Source organism: Ochotona curzoniae, unplaced genomic scaffold (genome assembly GCF_017591425.1).
Source record: "Ochotona curzoniae isolate NIBS_2020 unplaced genomic scaffold, NIBS_Ocur_1.0 contig_3622, whole genome shotgun sequence".
In the NCBI taxonomy this organism is placed as follows: domain Eukaryota; kingdom Metazoa; phylum Chordata; class Mammalia; order Lagomorpha; family Ochotonidae; genus Ochotona; species Ochotona curzoniae.
Window position 1 is genome coordinate 23,684,814 of NW_024465926.1, and position 20,463 is coordinate 23,705,276.

Genomic DNA, 20,463 nt, shown 5'->3' on the forward strand with positions numbered 1-20,463 from the left:
TGTTGATCTAAGGATCCTACTTCCACCTCATTTGTTGCCACTCTTGCCTCGCTCCTCCATCCCCATCACCCCAGTGTTCTCACTGTCCCTGAAATCCCATTTCTGTGATATGGGTTTGCACTTGTTCATCTCTCGACTTCAGGTGTGTTTCCCCAGGAGACACGTTCCCAACACCTTCTCTCTAACAGCCCCAAGCTCACCCACCTGCTCTCTCCCTCCCCCAAATGTTCTGTATTGCTACTCTCTTCCTTCATACCATCATCTCACATACTCTATTACCTCTTCAGCGATCTAACGTCCCTCTCCCCCAACCACTAGCCTATAAGCACACAGTGTTGCTCACTATCTGGTTCACTGGCATGTTCCCAGTGTCCAGGACACAATCCAGCTTACTAACTAGCTGTGGAATATTTACTGAGTGAATAAGCGGACCAGTCTCCACACTGAAGCAGCTCACCCCCAGGCGGAGGAGAGTTGCCCCTTGAATTGCCTACACTGCCTCTGGAGGTGCCTGTCTGAAGCCCCATTCCAAAGTCTCCATTAGCCTAAGCGTCTATCGGAAATAACATGACATGATCCTGTAGCCCAGCTTGACAGAATTTTCTTGAAGACTGTAGATTCTGTTTGTCTAGTCCCTTCACTGAAGTCCTAATCCGGGGTGGTTAACATTTTCCAAATGGCTTCTGTGTTTATTATGTGTAAGGCTGCACGGTGTTGGCTTATCATTACATCTGTTTAAATTTATTTATTTATTTAATATTATATTATTTATTTAAGTTCTCTTTTTCTTGAACCTAATTAAAACCTCTGAAAACTGATATTAGCAAAAAGTAAATCCACAAATGCGAAGATTGTTTGCCAACTAAGAGAAGTATGATAGAAATTTTTCCAGGTGGAGGCAAGTAAAACACCCAGCAGGAGTTACCAAAGTAAACCGGACCCTCCCGCTGCTCTGCTCGTGGCTCGGCTCAGCTCACCTTGTCAAAATGTTGCTGCAGGATGCTCTTCATCTGCACCCTCTCTGCAGTCTCTGTGCCCGAAGCCGTGTTCAGACACCTGCAGAGAGTGCCGATCTCCTCGTCAGCATCTTCTCCCAGAAACACTCGTTCATCCAGATTCCCAGCGGATAACACCTGCTCCTCATAGGCCTTACTGATGGCTTTACTGGAAGAAAACACACACACGCACACCATGGACTCCTTCACAGAGCTATCACTTCAGCCTATGCTCCAGGCTACTTACTCATTTTTTTTTCCCCATTAAAATTTCTAAGAATTTTTTTTTAAAAGTTAAATTTTAGTGGAGCAACTGTGAATTATTAAAACTGAAGAGTGCAATACATAAAATTGTCACACTATATTTACCCATCACAGCACCAAGGGTATTTTGCTCACGGTGCTTCCAGGTAAGTAACTGCCTGGTAGGCGCAGCTCCTGATGAGGTGAGAAGCCTAACTCTTTCCTAGCTATTCTAGGTACCTCCAAAGACTTCATTATTGCTACATCATCATGTCTTTGTTCACAAATGTACAACTCAAAACCTTAATAAAATCTTAATCTAAAAATGCAATCACAGAATTTTCAAAAAAAGTTTAAAATACGCACTTAAGAGGTATGTGCACTTCATGAACCAATTAATTAACATGCTGCTCAGGACACACATACCCTCGAGCAGAGTGCCTGGGTTCGAGGACCAGCTCAGCTTCTAATTCCAGATTCCAGCTGACACACAGCCTGGAAGGCAGCAGAGCGCTCAGGGACTGTAGTCCCTGCTCTACAGAGACGGGGTCCTGGGCTCCTGGCAGGCATCTGGGGAGGGAACTCACACACAGGAGACCTCTCTCTGCCTTTCAAATGCCAATACGATTAAGACCTTTTAAATAAGAACACTAAAGTTCCAAGGTTCACTAAGGGCAACACTTAGAATGTTAAAAAAATAATAATAATTTTGTAGCAGATGTACTCACAAGCTCTCTCCAAAATTCCCAGGCTCTAGAAAACCGGTAAGATTTTCTTCTTTTCCCTTAAGTAACTACGGTGAAAGCAGACAGACTTATGTTACGGTATTTCATCAAGTCCTGTAAACATTTTCATGTTATTTCTTTGCTATTTACAAACCTTTTTTTCATAAAGTTTCCTAATATAAGGCTTCCAGAAATGTTCCTTTATTCCCTTTGCTTCCAAAACCAGGCCATCGTGTAAGGAACAGAGTTTCTCAATGACACAAGGGGGGTCAGAGGAAGGCTTAGAATCCTTAGTATGAAAATCTTCGGATAGGCCTGTAACACAGAGACCCGCAAAACCAAGGTACCAGTTAATAAACTAAAACTGTAACAAAATGAAATACAATATTAATTAGCACCAGCTAGCATGAGTTTACAGAAACAGTATAAATAACCCATGATTATTTAAATAATAATAATAAAAAAACAGAAATTAAGGGGCTGTGCACTGGGACATGGCAGGTTAGGCCAGCACTTCGGATGCCCACATCCCACAGCAGGGAGTCATTTCAAAGTCCCAGCTGCTCCTCTTCCAGTCCAGCACCCTGATAATGCTCCGGCTCAAACATCACATATTCTGTTTTAATTATATTAGATGTATGCATGAGATTAGCTTAATTTACTCTTGTCAGCACAAGAGGAAAAAAAATGAAAGCAGACAACCATTTAAAACATAAAAAGGAGTTAGGAAGGAAGTGGGAAAATAAACAGAAAAGATACGAGGAATATTAATTCACTAAATCAAGAGCAAACAGATGAATTCTGTTAACTTCCCATGGGCCTCCTTCAGTGTGTCAGGCACAAAGCTTGCCAATATAGAGAAAAAAGAAACCTGTTATCTTCCAAGACACCTTCATTGCTGTTTCTAAATGCCTTTTCCTTGCTAAGGACAGGAGCGCACCTCAAGAATCTTATTTTCTGTGAACAATTTGAAGTACTCTCATAAATTTCAGAAACTACTAATTTATCGTAAGACTTAAGACGCTTGCATCTTCAGCTGCTTTTCTGAAAAATATTTTTGTGGGACTGGTGTTGTAGCAAAGTTGAGTTAAACCACCTGTAATGCCACCAGCACAAATGAGCAGTTTTGGTCCTGGCTGCACTGCTTCCCATCCAGCTCCCTGCTAACGAGCCTGGGAAAAGCAGCACAAGATGGTCCAGGTAACCTGGGCTTTTCCACCCACAGGTGGGATGAAGCTCCTGGCTCCTGCCTTCAGCCTGGCCCAGCCCTGGCTACTGCAGGCATTGGGGGAGCAAACCAGCAGATGGAAGATACTTCCCCTTTGCCTGCCTTTCAAACAACTACTTTTCTTTTTACAGATTTATTTATTTTTATTGGAAGAGTGTATTTGCAGAGAGGGACAGAGAAAGATCTTCACGTGCCGGTTCATTCCCTAAGTGGCTGCAACAGCTGAAGCTGAGCCAACCCAAAGCCAGGAGGTTCTTCCAGGTCTCCCATGAGGGTGCTGCGTCCCAAGGCTTTGGGCCATCCCCTACTGCTTTCTCAGGCTACAGGCAGGGAGCTGAAGGGCAAATGGAACAGCGGGGACACGAACTGGCACCCACATGGGATTCTGACATGTTCAAGGTGAGGATTTGGCCTCTAGACCATCAAGTTAGGCCCATTAAATAAATATTCTAAAAATATGGCATGTTCTCTTATGCTAGAAAACCTGCACCCCATACACCACTCTCGACAGTAAACAATGTAGAAAAGTGGGTTGTCCAACTATTCTGTGATTTAGAAACTTACATCTAAAATTTGGGTTCACAAGTTCTTTACGATGGGAACATTGAAGAGCATTCCCATAAACTAAGTCCAAAGCACACAGCAGAAGATGGTAAGAATTCACCAGATCATCACTAATCCTGGGGAAATTACCTATAGGAAAAATGATGAACAGTTAAATACAAGGTTAAAGTAATACTCCATTAATTTCAGAAAATATATTTCTCCTTAAAACTATAATGAAATATACACTATATAAAGTTGGTAACCTGACAGTTTGAAATGATTGCTTTTTTATTAAGTTTCTAAGAGGTTAACGAAAACTAAACAATTACTAAAAATGCAATTCATTCAATTTGCATCGTTAAATGTCTATTAGTTGAATAAAACTTGTCCTCAGCCAGTTCTCTAAAAATTCTGAACACCAAAAACTTAAAGAATTATCTGAAGCTGTAAGCTTATACGTATTTCAAGAATTTTTGTCATGAAAGTTTGCATAAACAGGAGAGAACTGTTTTCTTATGTGACTACATGAAAAAGAACAAAACCTTTCATCAGATTCCTAAAAGTAACATTTTAAATACTTTCCTACACAATAATATAAACACAAATTAATGCAACAAGAGCAAATTAAAGATTTAAATTTTAGACTCACATCAAGGATAAATGCCAGCGAATGCTTGGTAATAAACCCGGATCTAAACCAACAGAAACCTGTGGCTTCTGCAGTGCCTGCTGAAGCCTAACACTGGGAGTAGTTAAATGCAGGTAAATAATTTTATTCCTAGAAATTAAGATACAATTCTAGTTATCTGTAACTTCAATCCTACTCTTTTTTTGGCCTAAACCACACATATGTATTTTTCATATTGATTCTACATTCAGATGAATTCAATTTAGATAGCTAAAATACATCTTAAGAATTATTTCTAAGCTTCAGCATTTTCACATGTAGTACCTACCCCACTGCATACAGATATACACATACACCAGCCGTGTATTCAATTTTTCATCCTCTCATTTCCTCCAAAGAAAGTTGCTACTTACCTCAATAGAACAGCCTAAGCAATTTTTCTTTGTGTGATGGAAACATTCAAGAAGTCAATTTAAATGAATTTTTTTTTTGCCAATAAAGCAAATTATAATTAACACATTAAATTCTTCATTTTTGTAAACTAACTTGGCTGCATCTCATGTAGAGTTATACTCAGTTCTGCATAGGTCGAACAGGAAGCCGCATCTAATGGTTTCCACCTATAAAATCCACCGCACTGACAAGTCTAAACTTGCCACTAGTGTGTATTTGCTACAGAAGGCAAAAACAACAGCATTGCTATGTCTAACAAAAAAGCTCAACTGCCCCTAAAGACCAGAATCTGATTTAAATTCCAGGACTATCCCAATACAACATGCTTTCCTAATCCCGACCTTGTAAATTAACTACACCTTGTGGAACATTTTATCTTTCAATTAGCAAAAATGGCAGGTAAAAAGAAACTTGCTTAACCTCTAGCGCTGGAGTTGAGGTTTTATATAAAGCAGGAAGTGGTCTGGTTACAATATCCTACATGTGCCAAGCCCAGACATGATCCTAGTGTGCAATTGCCATTAGAAGTCAACAAAGACAGCTGGTAGAGTTGGCTTATTTCTCAGGAATGAGACAACTTGGTATCCCATATGCTGCAGAAAAAGTCATGAAAAAGGTGGCTATGAAAGTGTACACTGAGTAAGACCAAGTTAGCCATTCTGTTAGAAAAGATCCTAGTGCATCCTAAGCCTGCACTGGCAGACAGGGAAAAGCTAAGGTTCTTTAGTTCAAATTATATCCTGCATTAATGAGATCCAAACACTGAATTAATCAGTGACCAAAAACATGCCACCCAAGTTGATGGAGTGTGACCAAACTAAAGACATTAAACTTCTTTTAACGAGGCAGCACAGTGGTAAAGACGACGCTGGCAGTGTCTCCATCCCATGTGGGGCTCTCAGTTCCAGTCCCGGCTGCCCTTCCGACTCCAGTTTCCGGCTAGTGTAAATGCTGGAGGCAGCAACTACTAGAGTCCACGCCACCCACGGGGAAACCAGGACTGTTTCAGGTTCCTGGCTTTGTTCAGGCTCAGCAGAAAATGTTATCTTTCAAATAAATAATTGTTATCCTTAAAAAATTGTTTGTACTAGTCCATACAGTACAAAATATTCACTTCTACGCACACACATACAATAGAAGGTAAACTGGATTCCTAAAGTCATATATTCCTGCCCAATACAATTAATGTAAAGATCACTATTACTTATGATACCAGCCACACTGCAGCTACCATAAAAATGGTTTGTATGCTCTTAAGCCTCAACTTCATGCTCCTAATCACATCACCTTTATTACAAAAATCATGTCAGTGTTTTAGAAAACAGTAACAGCACCCATCAGGCTGTGACCTTCAATCAAGCATGTAGCTCGGACAGTGATGGAGGACTGTCACCTAAGCCATTCTGAGATGACACACTGTAATCAGACAAACCAAACCTGGAGGCCCACGGCCTGAGTCGCCCTGGTCAGAGGTCTTCTTCACCCAACACGAAACCAGGAGCCAGGGCAACCTGGCTTGAAATTCTAGCTCTGATTCTGAGAGGCTAATTTTGGGCTGTCAGTTGCCTAATTTCTAAAGTGAGTAAGTTGAGTGCGTTCATTGGAGGCAGGGGTAGAGGGGTAGAAGACCTTCCCTCCCCGCACCCCCCCCGCCCCCGCAAAGGTCATTTGGATAGTTATAATTCACAGGCCACACAGAATCATCAACTTGAAAATCAGTCTTCTAGAAGACAACGGCCCAAGTCTTTGAGACCCTGAACTCAACTGGGAGACCTGGAAGAGCTCGAGGCTCCTGGTTCTAGACCGGCCCACTTCCAGCTCTTGTGGTCATTTGGGAAATAAACGAGCGAATAGAAAGATCTCGGTCTCATGTTCTCTGTAAATCTGCCTTTCAAATAATAATCAATACACCTTAAAAAGCAAAAAAATTAACCTGGTATACATTTTCTGAATTTCAAATCCCACATGTGTTCCCCTTGGCAGGACCAAACCGAATGATTTCCCAACCTTATATGGCCAGTAGAGCTAGATATTTCCCACCCTAATCTAATGAGAATTTCTTGTATTTATGAAATTCTTTTCCAGCTCTGCAATTATTTTTCTGCTTTATATTTTATTGGGAAAAAGCATTTCATGTGTTACCCAGAACAACTACTTAGTTGTAACTAACATAACCAGTTTGCTTCTTCGTTAGGTTACTAAGGATTATTTCTACATGGAAATACAAAGAGAACAATAATAGAGACACATTTCACTGAGCGCAGATGTTGGATTAAATCAGAAAGGGAGCAGAACATAAATTGCAGTTAGATATGTTATTCATCTAAGACTTAAAACGTAACCCGAACTACTCTGAGGATCGCTCCACTAGGACACAAGCTCATCAGAAATGGCTCAAAAGACCACAAGCAGACACAGAATAATGTGCTTTCCGAGTCCATTTGCAGAATAGCTTCGTGTCAAAAAGGTGTTGTGTAAGAACAAAATTAAAGGGTTTTCCATTTAATAAGACAAGATTTGAATACCACAAAGAAATTCAGAAACTCTTATAAAAGGCGGTATCTTAAAAAAAAATCTGGTCTTCAAATCCTTGAAAAAATGATTTGCAAAACTTTCTGCCTGACGTGTGTAAGTCGGTAAGATCAGCATCTGATGACTTAAATGAACCAATCAATATCTAAACAAATATCATTCGTTCTTACCTTTTGCAAATATAAAAAGCACCCAACAAAAATGGAAAATTTCAGACACGGTACAGGGCTGCCTCCTTGGGGGGATGGGAGAAAAAAAGAAGTCATGAGACAAGAGAAGATTCAGAGAAAGACTTCCAAATGACCATAAATTAGGTGTGAAACAAACCCACTGTCAGAGGGGGTGCTGGGAGATTCAGTTTCCTAGGGAGAATACACAGGAAACTCTGTACGAACCAAACACTGGCAGAAGCAGCTGGGAGCCAGACAAAGTTCTCAACAGAAAATCTTAAACAACTCGAGTCTTCCAAGGTCAGAAATAAAAAAAAAAAAAAAAAAAAAAACGGTTTTTCTGATTATCCTAAGCAGGCTACTCCTGTTTGTTTTGGTTTTTTTTCGCCTCTTATTATAGGTGATGAACTAAGTCCCCTGCCCCTAAAGATACACCAAAAGACCTTTTAATGTAAACTCTTTGAGCTTCATATAATTCCTTATACTTCACCCATTAACAGTTCTTGTATTTTAACAAGTTGTCAGCTAAAAAGAATTTCAGATCTGTTTCAAGCTTGCCTTTTCTACCACAACTTTTGCCAATGTTTAGACAAGATATATGCGATCTCCACACCCCAAGAGCCTTATTTTAATAAGGTGCCAACAACAGCAAAATACCCTGGGGAGGATCAGGAAACGAAGCTTAGTTCCAGTGATATGATTGGCTAGGCACACTTGCTCTCCTTGTGCGCTAGTCATTTTACCTGTTAAAAGATTATTACACTTAGATCTAACACTATACTTAATTTACAAGTTCTTTAGCAAGGACTGAAAGTCAGTGACTTGCTTTTTAACCAGCCTCCCAGGGCAGGCATTTGGTTTGGTGGTTAACAAAGCTGGTCAGAGTGTCCAGTTCCCAAATCAAAGTAGCTGGGTTCCACTCTCTGCTCCGGCTCCTAATTCTACTTCCTCATTAACGCACACCCTGGGAAGCAGGAGGTGATGGTCCAAGTGGCTGCGTGCCTGTCCTTCACACAGCTCCGACGTGGTCCAATGTGGACATCTGGGCATCAAACCAGCAAGAGGAGCTCTGCCAGTACCTCTGCATCTGTCTCCTCCTTGGTAGGGGGTGTAGCCACTCTAGCACAGGCACCTTATAAGCTATTCCTACTTTTTACTGTACAGCAAGATAAAATGCAAATAGTTTTAGGTCAGCACTTCAACTATCGTAAATGCTGAATGCTGGCTCTACAACTTAAGGACTCTAGAAAGGAAAAAAAAAAAAAAAAAACCTTGGCTAACCTTCTCTTTCACAAATGTGTTCATGTTTTTCTGTGTCCGCATCTATTGTGATTTTTTCCACATAGAAAACTATCTCCACAGTCACCTACCCCAATCCTACCAAGCTTCCCAGAGCTATTCCATTTGTTTCACGTGGCCATACCCGATTGGTTCACTCTCAGATTTATTTGTACCCCCAGGCCCTATATTTGTATTAACTACTCCATTCATATGACTTTTATATGTTATACTATGCAAACTGGAATCTTCACATCTCCCACCTCTCCCTAGTCACATTGCAACCCCCACACCCACTTCCCTTGCCCCTGGCACAACAGTACAGGATGAAAGTGCTTTTGTTTTTGCTTTTAAATACCTGTTCTACGCAATACACAACAAAGCACTTCTGGCAGACTGGTAGATAAATGCTCAATAAATAGTGGCAGCCTTAAGTAGTGCATGTGAGTGAGGTACAGGATCCAGCAAAGCACAGGGTTCCACAGTCCTAATGCCAACATGACTCAAGTGTGTGAACCTGGCCACACTACTTCACCTCCGAGGGGCTGAGTCTCTACACACACACACACCCCATCGCCTAGTCAAACTACTTCACCTCTGAGGGGCTGAGTCTCTACACACACACACACACACACACACACACACACACACTCCAGTATGGATCTCAACAGATTGTCACTGAGATTCTGAAAAGATCCTTGACCCAAAGCAAATGATCAGTTAACTGCTGTATGTTATGACTACTACTGTTAGGTCAAAATTGAGTTAATAGTACACAAAGTGATATAAACTGTAAGAGTTTACAATTTTCTTAATTAGAATTAGGTATACATAGCCTATTAAATCTCACAAGTACAATCTGAAATCTCTTTCTAGCCACTCGAACCGCTAACTCCTTCCCTCCTCCTTTTCATGTCAACACTTCTCCAACTTAAAAAGAAACTTTCATTTTATGTAAAACCTGTCATAAAAAAGGAGACTAATTTGTAGTCCCTGTTTTCCTGGAGCCAGAGCAAGCTCACTGCTGTGCCATTCCCGGCCAGAGGACACACACTCGCAACAACTCCACTTCCTCTCCGTTCCCTTAATCTGGCTTCCTTACTCCCAAAGCACACACAGCAGCCACTTCAAGGGGACCAGTTCATGCTCAATTTGATCTAAAAATTAAATAGTCTGTAGGGGCAATAAAAGAAAACGCAGTGCTTCACACCCAGGACAGACAATTGGTTAAAAAACAAACTCTTAAGAGTCTGATTCATGCAAACTGCAGTTTTGTGGCTTTAATGACCAGGCTAAGTTTATGTAAACATTTTTATTTTGCAATGTGAAAGAAGCCAAAATCTTCAAAGTTAACACACAACAAAAAGCAAAAAAGTATCTGTGAAAGAAAACTACTCAGAAAAAAAGACTTACAGGACCACAGTTCTTTAAGACAAGCCAAGTAAGCTGAGAAAGGAAAAGTATTGCAAATGTGTGCTCCTGACCCAAACAGATGCAAACACATACCGTTGTTTTCTTCCTCTTTGTTGACGAGGCTGTTCCTCCTGAGGATATTTAAAAATATCCTGAAAAATGGGTTCATATTTCTTAAAAATAACAGCCGAAACAGTGAAGTTTCTTTCTAATCTCTCAGTGCGCTCTCTGAAGTGTGGGGGTAGGTTCGCCATGTCCTCCCACTTCTTCATCTTGTTAAAAAATTCAATTAGGCTGACATTAAAGAGAGGATATTAAAAATTAGCATAAAAGTCTACAATATCAACAATTAAAAGTTTATCAACATCTCCTATGCAGCATATCACATTCAGACAGAAACATGAAATTGCAATTCTTGCCTCTGAAAAACTAATTTCTCTTATAGAACGCCTGATTCCTCCAACCCTCCTAATCTTTTTCTTTAGGTCTCAGGTGATAAAAAAAAAAAAAATAAAGTATGAAATACTCTTAAATGTAAAACAAAATCAAGCCAAAACCTACAAACATGTACTCAACTGTCAAATCTAACCAATTTATTAACATACCAATTAACAGATGCATGCTTCCTTCAGGTTTGTTTGTTTTGAGAACCACAGAAACAGCCAAAATTCCCACCTGTATTCCTGATCCCACTCCTCCTCCTTCCTCATGGATAACCATCATGCTGGAGTCACTCCATTCCCACCCATGCTCATGTGTTACTACAGATTACACAGGCGGTCTTCAGAGCTCATGAAAAATGGCCTGGATTTCACATTTCTCTTATACCAGAATGGGCTGTCCTTTGACTGCACTGTCCATGAGCTTTTCCAAGCTCCCATAAACATAAGCAGTATCTTTCGCATGTACACTTTAAAACAATGGCATCATAAGTAGCGTCCTACAATTTGCTTTTTCACAAATATTTCCCAGTTTCCCTCCTGTTGACACAGAGAGATCACATCCATTTTACTTCATGAAAACATTCCTCCAGCTGGAATTCATTTCCAACAAATGGAAATGTAGGTTATCTCTAATTCTGCATGACAAAGTGCCAGCATGAACACATACCTGTCCACACGTGTCTGTAGGAACTGCCCCGAGAGGAGGCCAGAGTGTGAGCATTCAAGTCACTGTGGTGTCTGTGGCGATGCCAAGTTAGACCCTCACTGACGCTTATGGCCAAGAAAGGTCCCCATTCCCTGCACAGTGCCCAAACTCAGAATTCAAATCTCCCCAGTCTAATGAGAACAAAATGTCCATTTCTACTCTCAGCTTCCTTAGTTCCCAGCGAAGCTGAGACTGAACATCCTTTCCTATGTCGGTCAGCTATGCGAGCGTTGGCCCCCACAAAGTCATTATCCACTTTTAGTTGCTGTTAGTCGATTATTTAATTGATTGTTAATAGTTCTTTATATGATTCTGGGCACTGATCCTTCGTCAGCTACATGTATTGTAAGTCTCCCAATCTGTTTTCATAATCTATTAAGTCCTTCAGGACAAAAATGTAAATAATTTGAAACTATAAGTAAAAACTTAAAGATGAAATTTTCCTGTTTCTGTTCAGCGGCCAAAAAATTTAGTTTTCTGAAATGCACATAAAATTTAAACTCAGGATTATACTAACTACATTAAAATGTTAGATAAGTTTAGTTTATTAGGCTGATTCCATAATTTCAACTGTATTTCTTAAAGTTCTTTGACACTGCACTGGATCGCTCTGCCTCCACTTCTCTTTGTAAAGATTAAAATGTGGCACTTTAAGTCCACTTCTGCATGTTTGCAGCTCAGGTGTTCACCACACTGCCTCGTTCTTAGGCCTAAATACAACTCAGGATGGAGTTAACGCTGCACATATAGACTATAACTAAAATACTACGTTTCTTGTTAATTATTTTAATAAACAATTAAAAAAAAAAGACCATTAGGTCCATGAACTTACAGTGGAAATTCACTCCAAAATGTCAAATCACCTTTTCCCATCAATAACCCATAGAAGAAAATTCAACCCAGCAGCACAAACATATTCAACCTATTATAAGCTAGTTAGAACTAACTTCTGCTATTTCTTTCAACACTGTTTGACCCGTTCTATACATGATTATAAACTGTTGCTTATCCCCTAAAAGGTAACATAAATATTTACACATTCTATACAGATGCAAGTGTTATGTCTTATTTCCTTTTGCCTCGGAGTATCTGCTAAGTCTTCCCAATACCCTCATTCAGATACTCCATCACACAGTGAGTCGCAGCCTGCACAGCAAACTTTCAACATTTCAACATTTTCACCAAGTAAATAAAATGGAGACCAATGTTCATGAAGTACAGGAACACTGTGACCAGCTTTTAATAAATTCAGCACTCCACCGACACAAACGCTCAAAACGATAGAAGGCAAGTTGTTACTATCACGGGATTCGTGAGCCTTCTCATTAACCACTTTTACTCTTTCAGTTCTAACATAGTTACCTTTGCTCTGAACATCGCAGGATTCTAGTTAAAGATACATAATTTCCTTCAACTGTTCCTTTGCTTACGGTTGGGACTGACTTTCTGCAAGCCACATATAAGGCACATGCTAACCAGTGAAGATCATTTCCCTGCAAAATCAAAGAAAATCAGATTTTTAGCCAATGTGTTATATATGTGTTTTAATATTAGAAACTCATGTTTCAATTTAAAATGTTGTTTACATATATGTGGGAAATGATTTTATCTGATGATGGCCCTAATCTCCTCAACTGGAAGCTGAGCAGGCTCTGCATCCCGCCATGTCACTCATCTTAGGCAACGTGGCCAGTGGAAATAATATTACGTAACTTCCAGGGGCAGACAGGACAACACAGAGTCCACTGCACTGCCTCTCACCGAGACAGGCGGCTGGGGAGGGGAGCAGCAACGTGTAAGATGCCTGATGCCGGGCTACTGTGAGATCCACGGACTGGTCGGACGCACGGAGAGACCACAGGTAAATCCCGCTGTGACACCCCTTGTCACTGAGGTCTTCCAGGGGAGGCACCAGTCACTGGGAGCTAAACCACAACATACCCCCAGTGTCCTGTACAAGTCCCTGGCCCACAGAACCTGCAAGCAAAGCAATCTGCCACTCTCTAAGACTAAGCTTTTGGGTAATGTGTAACACGGTAAGCAAACTGACACTGTTATTTCTATGTATTTTATCCTGTTCTAAATCTAGGAAAGGGCAAACTTAACCTTGAGTGTACATCAAGCCTCCAATCTCATACCTAATCAAACACATGACTACATAAAATAGATTTCTAGAACCCAATGGTTTGCTTTGGATCTATTATCAGAGATGATTCCAAAGATATACTTTCGAAGGCATGAGTTCTTACTTTGTTTATTTCTGATTGGAAAGTCAGATATACATAAAGCAGATCCAGAGGGGAATCCTTCCTCCCACTGCTTCACTCCCGAAGCTGCTGCCACTGCTGGAGCTGAGCCGATCCGAAGCCGGGAGCTTCTTCCAAGTCTCCCCTGCAGGTGCAGGGTCCCGAAACTTTGGGCCATCCTCAACTGCCTTCTCAGGCCACAAGCAGGGAGCTGGATGGGAAGCAGGATCACCAGAATATGAACCAATGCCCATACTGGATTCCGGCACATGCAAGGTAAGGATTTTAGCCACTAGGCTACTGCACCAGGCCCTTAAAACATGACTTCTAACAGGTATTCTTCACATTTTTTAAAAATCAAGAAGTGGTACACCTTTCCTCTCCCTACACTGAACGTGTCCTTAATTTCTCTGCACCCAATATGGGTCAAATGAAAAAAAAAGACAAACAAGAAATTCTTCATTTTCCACATATATGCATAATTACCTAAACCCAATTATAGTTATTAAAGCCAGGCTGCACATCTTTTAAAAAAAGGATCATGTAATAAACATGTGTAAAAAATGGTTTCATAATATTCTTTACTTAACAAGAGCTAGAAGGAATTTATCAGTTCCAGAGTCTCCCTGCTGCATGACTATCTCACAGGAAATAAAAGGGCAAGCCAGTCACAGCGTGGATCCCACACTTTCATAGGGGTTTAAAGGAGACAGCTCACGGGAGTCTACCTTGAACACACAGAATTCACAGCAATATTGTTCCTTAAAGAACAAAACAACAGGGCCCAGAGCCGTAGCCTAGCAGCTAAAGTCCTCGCCTTGAACTTGCCAGGATCCCATATGAGCGCCGGTTTTGATCCCAGAGGCCCAGCTTCCCATCCAGCTCCCTGCTTGCAGCCTGGGAAAGCAGTCGAGGACGGCCCAGAGCCTTGGGACCCTGCACCAGCATGAGAGACCCAGAGAGGCTCCTGGCTTCGGATCAGCTCAGCTTCGGCCATTGCAGCCGCATGGCGAGTAAATCAACAGATGGAAGATCTTCCTCTCTGTATACCTGACTTTCCAATAAAAATAAATCTTTAAAAACAAAACAAGAAAACACCTTGGTCTTACATGTACTAAGCATTTATAATACTTAAGGGACAAAGTGGAGGAAGCAATCTTGATGTCCACGCCCAGCAGCTGCAGACAGCTAAGTCTCCCGCCTGCGTTGTTCACTTTTGTGTCTAACACATACTCGCTGGAAAAGCCCATATTCTTAAAGATTCATCTATGAAACCAACCACTCATGGCCATCGGCCCTTGGGGTTCAAGGTCATCTGATCTCAAACCGGGCTCTGCCACATGATGGTAAATGACTTAATGGTCTCAGAGTCTCCATTTCCTTGGCTGAGGACCACGAGGATTAAAAAGAGCCAAAAGCACAGAAAATACAAGAAATCAAGAGACAAGGTGAGCAGCCGACCTTGTGGCACAGTGGCTTAAACTGGCACCTGTGATGCTGGCCTCCCGCGTGAGTGCCAGCTGCAGTCCCAACCACTTCCGTTACAGCTCCCTGCTAATACATCCGGAAAAGCGGCGGAGGGTGGCTGCTGTGCAGGGGACCCTCCTACCCACGGGGGAGCCCGGGAGGCAGCTCCCAGCCTCCGGCTCCGACCTGACTCGGCCCTGACCAGGGAGGCCATTTGGTGAGTGAACCAGCTGATAAAGGTCTCTCCCTCTGACTCAGCCTCTCTGTACCTCTGGCTTTCAATCAATCAGTAAATCCTGAAAACTTAAAGATAAGGGACCGACACCATGGCTCAATTCACCCATCCTCCTGCTGCAAGCACTGGCATCCCACTTGGGTGCTGGGTGCTGGCTTCTGTCCCAGTTGCTCCCATCCCAGCTTCCCATCCAGCTCCCTGCTGTGGCCTGGAAAAGCAGCAGAGGAGTGCCCAAAGCCTTGGAACTCTGCATCCATTTAGGAGACCCGGAACAGGTGCCTGGCTTCGGACCAGCTCAGCTGTGGCCATTTGAGGAGTAAACCAAAGCAGGGAAGATCTTTCTGTGTCTCCTTTTCTCTGTAAATCTGACTTTCCAACAACAACAACAAAAAATCTTTTTTTAAAAAAAGGAAAAACAAATCAAGATTTTTTTTAACCAAGTAACGTGGCGGCCATCTAGTATGTGCAACTTGTATACGTAATCGTAAACATTAGGTGACTTAACGAGTTGAGTCACCCCAACCGTGGAGTATTAATCCCCCGTTCAATCTAGTTGACAGGATTATCCTGAGCTAACAGAAGCACCTGTGCCAACTGGAAGTCCATCTCTGCGAGCGGGGAGAGCACGGGGACCAAACAGGCTTATTCCAGCGGACACCTCAGGCAGGAGAGCCACAGCACCGCCCGCCCCAGGAGGCTTTCCGGGCAGCGAGCAGCCACACCTCGCCCCGCTTACGCTCCAGGACGGCCCTGGGACAGCGAGGACAAAAACTCCCACTTTACACTTCACAAGGTCGACGCCCCCCGAAGTCACTCGGGCAAAATCGCACAGGTCGGCCGCCTTCCACAGCTCCTACCCAGATCACCACCTTTGCTTCAGTTGATACAATGGGGAGCAGAAACTAGCAACTGCCTTCAAATTCTATTAAGGCAAGGATACAATCTTTTTAGAAAGCCATCCTCAGCAGAACACACTGGGGTTAAAAAAAAAAAAAAGAAACGCGCCAAAGAAAATAAAAACCTCTCCAGTTACAGTGGACTGACTCACTATTTAGGCCTGTGCACCCGGAGTCTGTCTTTGCTACCCTGTGTAAAATCGAGGAACCTGAGGTTTAAATGCCACCCAGCTGGGCGGCCAAGCGGCAGATAAACAAACCGGACTTCCGTGTCACTCCCCATTGGCCCGTGAAGGGGAGGCGCCTACACAGGAGAAGGCCACTGGCTGCAACAGCCATTTTTCTCGTCTGCACGCCCCGTCCTAAGAAAGGGCCCAAACAAGCCCTGGTCCCTGCGACGCAAGCCCTGGACACTCCCGCGGGGTGGGGGTGGCAGGGTGACCCCAAGGGGTGCTACGGGCAGTCGTGACCCCGCTTCCCAATGACAAGCGGGGACTTGCGTCCAGACCCTGGTGGTCCTGGGGCCTAGGGGGAAGGGGGGACATGTCCACAGCTGTTTACGCAAACAGCCCGAAGACCAACAGCGCGTCCCCGCAGGCCGATGCCATGCCTGCGCCACCCAGGGGACCGAGCCCAGGCGAGGATGTGGACGCGGGGACGCCACTAACAGCTGTGCGAACACAGCGGCTTGGGGTGGGGAGTCCCATCCTCTCTCGAAATCGCCAAGACCATTTCTTCATGAAACCGCGGTGCGCGGAAAATCCGCAGCCCGCTCCTGCCAGCCCGGGGTCGCGGGGGTCTAGGGGTCCACCCGCTAGGACGGCGCCTGCCCGACGCCGGGTCTGGAGAGGACATGGCACCCCACCCTGGCGCGGAGCAGGCCCGAGAAGCCCCCCTCGGCTGCGCCCTCGAACGCACCTCCAGGGTGTAGCTCTCGCTCATGCTCCGGTAGCTGTCCCAGGCCTCGGCCCGCGCCGCCTCGTCCATGTTGAGGCGGCTACACAGCTCGTCGAAGCGCTGCTGGATGTGCGGGGTGGGCGAGCCGGCCGACTGCGAGCTTTCCTCCGCCTCGCCGTCCTCGTCCTCCTCCTCCTCCGAGGCTGGCGCCGCCGGAGGAGCAGGCGGAGGCGGCGGCGACCGGTCGTTTCCCGAAGGCATGGCGCACAGTCCTGGGCAGCTGGTCCTCAGGAAAGCCGAGGGACCGGGCCGGGAGCCATTCAAACCGCAAAGCGCCCGCCCGTCCGCCGCCCGCACCGCGACTGCGCCGTGGTCAACGGTGCTGGACCTCTTTCAAGGATCCGTAGCGCTCAGCAAGGCTTCCTGGGAAATGTAGTCCAAGCCGGCGGCCCGCAACGGCCAAACATGGGATGCAAAACTATTAGCTCGAAAGGTCTCCTTTGGTTTAAGCTGTAAATTTATTCTTCTCCGTATTTGGAGTAGTTCTCTATCGTAAGCCCACTCAGCAAGACTGCGCTGCAGAAGCAAAGTGTGAAAGCAATGATGCGTGAGGGTTCGCTACCTAGAATCTTCCTAGAAATACCATTTCCTCCTCACCTGGGTGTCCTTGTCTGAAATACAAGGATAATAGCAAGAACCTGTCTGCCTAAATTAAAATCTTAGGGCCGCCCCTCCTGCCTTCCAGTCCTTCCCTAGGATGTCATGGTATGTGAGCCTTTCAAGTAATTGTTACATTTGTTTTACTTTAGTGTGAGTTTCAGAGAGCTAGATGGGGTACACAGGGCTGCCCGAACTCTTGGCCTGGGCTAACACCCAGAACGAATCTAAGATACCCCATGTAGATAGCCTTGTTCCCACAGATGCCTGGAATGGAGGGTCTTGTCCTTACAGCTGCTTACAGGTGTTTTTTGTTTTGTTTTGCTTTTGTTTGCTTTTTTTTTTTAATGTATTTATTTTGATTGCAAAGTCAGATATACAGAGAGGAGGAGAGACAGAAAGGAAGATCTTCCTTCCGATGATTCACTCCCCAAGTGGCTACAATGGCTGGAGCTGAGCTGATACAAAGCCAGCAGACAGAAGCTTCTTTCAGGTCTCCCATGCGGGGGTGCAGGGTGCCAAGGCTTTGGGCCCTCCTCGACTGTTTCCCAGGTCACAAGCAGGGAGCTGGATGGGAAGCAGGACCACTGCGATTAGAGCCAGTGCTCATATGGGAGGGATCCTGGCGCGTTCAAGATGAGAACTTTAGCCACTAAGCTACAGTGCTGGCCCCAGCTGGTTAAGTTTAATGAAGAGTATAATCAGACAGCCCAGGTTGGCGTCTCAGCAAAGAAGCCCAGGGCTGCATGTGAATTCAGGCTGGAGCTTTTATAGGTATGGGCCCACCGTTTCTCCTGCCCTGACCTCTTCTTCTGGGACATTGTTGGGTGGAAGGTTTTCCAAGGGTGGGAGGATGGAATTTGCAGGACTATGAGATCAGCTGTTGGCTCAGCTAACACCTGCTGGCATGGGGCTGCAAAGATACTACTAAGGGCTGGGATGCACCTGCAGAGTGATGGGACGTGGGAAACACTTCTGATGTATAGATGTTGGGCTACATCCAAGGCACGGGTTGACATTGTGCCGCTTCATTTAATCTCACGAACTGTTCTCTCTGCTCCCTCTACTCCGGCCCCCATACACCTAGATTAAAGTCTACCTTCTTACCTGGTGGCAGCTGATCCATCCCCTCTGTGTTAACACGAACCTGGAGTCATGAGGTGGGGTTAAGAAACCAGCGCCTGGCAGGAACAGGAGCTGGGATCCAGAGGGGATTAGTAGAGGTCGCTCCGTCTGGCCTGCAGCTCCGCCGGTGTGGGACACAGCATCTCAACTGCCGTGCCCAATGCCTGGTCCTTCAAGATTTTTGTTCTTCATTTTGAGGCACAAATTTTCCTGAAGATTTATTTAGGAGCATATTAATCAATTTCCATGCTATGAACCTATGATTCTATTTAAAGTCTTTTTTATTGCTTCTAATATTCTTTATGCTAAAGAAAGCTGTGTGCTCTCAGCTGTTCTGTTTCATTCACGCTTTGCCTAGTGATGACCAGTTATTAAAGTGGAGTACGGACATCTCCAACGAGTTCTCCTTTCAGCTAGGTTTAATGGACTTGCAGCTGTTGTTAGGTATATATATACATTTATATATATAATGCTCACAATTATATTTTTGTACACTGACTCTTTAATCACAAAATATTTTTTTTTCCAGTAACTTTGTTTCCACTAATAGGATAGCCACTCCAGTTTTCTTACAGCTACTGTTTGCATAATATGCAAATCAGAAGGGTATGATATACTAGACTCATGATAAACATGACCTAAATAACTCACAAAAAATGCCAGTATAAATTATTTAATTATGATATAAAATGATGACATTCAAACTGATGGAGATATTACATATTAACACATGTAGATTATTCAGAAAATTATGATTCATATCTTTGCTATCAAAATAAATTCTAATAAAGGCATTGTTTAAAAAAAGTTTATATGTTTATAATTTGGGGTAAAATACTATCAATAGAAATTAAAAAACGGGAGGATTAAAACAATTAAGACTTGTGCACTAAAACCAAGCAATAGACAAGCTGAGAAAAATTAATTTATCTAACAGTGCACAAAGCACACAAATAACTTTTGAACCACAGTAGACATACAAAAAGCCTTATAAAATCACTTATATTACTAGCAAAGTAATATAAGCCAAAAATTTTTTACCAATTCAATTTACAAATATTAAGATTATAAAGCCTTGTGTTGATAAGGAGACATAGTGATGGAATTAGTTTCACTGTGTGTTTCTAGGGTATAAAATGGTACATTCTTTTGGTCTTATTGGAATGCAACTGTGTTGTGACTCAGTATTTATTCTAATGAAGAATCAAATTCTAACTACACATTATTAAGAAAAACCATCTATCTGAAATCTATCTACATGTACAATAACTGGATATGAAAGACATTTAAATAGATCTATATAATAGAATATTAGAAAGCCCTTACGATATTGTGGAAGAGTCTTTAATGGCATGAGAAGATAATCATGATACAGTAAATGAAAGGTTACAAAATGGTATGTACATTCTAACTTCATTCTTACTAAAATAATATATGTATATGCAAAGAAAAATTATGCAAGAGTTAACAATTCTCCTTGAATGTCAGCATTACAGGGGCTACCTGCTACCATTCCATCTCCCCTTTTTTTGGAATATGCACCTTATTTCTTACTAAGAAAGGATGACATTAACTTTAAA

The 20,463-nt window shown here is 43.1% G+C and overlaps 1 protein-coding gene across 6 annotated transcripts in view; it reads right to left on the bottom strand.

The window, feature by feature from the left end:
• RBL2 (RB transcriptional corepressor like 2) overlaps positions 1 to 17,453 on the bottom strand; it is a 48,927-nt gene extending 31,474 nt beyond the window's left edge. For 2 of the 6 annotated variants that reach the window (XM_040982707.1, XM_040982705.1), the window contains exons 1-8: positions 17,123 to 17,429; positions 12,723 to 12,853; positions 10,305 to 10,505; positions 7,521 to 7,585; positions 3,756 to 3,884; positions 2,118 to 2,278; positions 1,967 to 2,031; positions 978 to 1,164 (exon numbers count right to left, since the gene is read on the bottom strand). In XM_040982707.1, the coding sequence (XP_040838641.1) occupies positions 978 to 1,164; positions 1,967 to 2,031; positions 2,118 to 2,278; positions 3,756 to 3,884; positions 7,521 to 7,585; positions 10,305 to 10,505; positions 12,723 to 12,853; positions 17,123 to 17,362 (1,179 nt within the window). In that variant the 5' untranslated portion in view covers positions 17,363 to 17,429. Of the gene's footprint in view, positions 1 to 977; positions 1,165 to 1,966; positions 2,032 to 2,117; positions 2,279 to 3,755; positions 3,885 to 7,520; positions 7,586 to 10,304; positions 10,506 to 12,722; positions 12,854 to 17,122 lie in introns of all 6 variants that reach the window. The other 4 variants (XM_040982704.1, XM_040982709.1, XM_040982706.1 and 1 more) reach the window with 4 other exon arrangements.
• Positions 17,454 to 20,463: the final 3,010 nt, after the last annotated feature.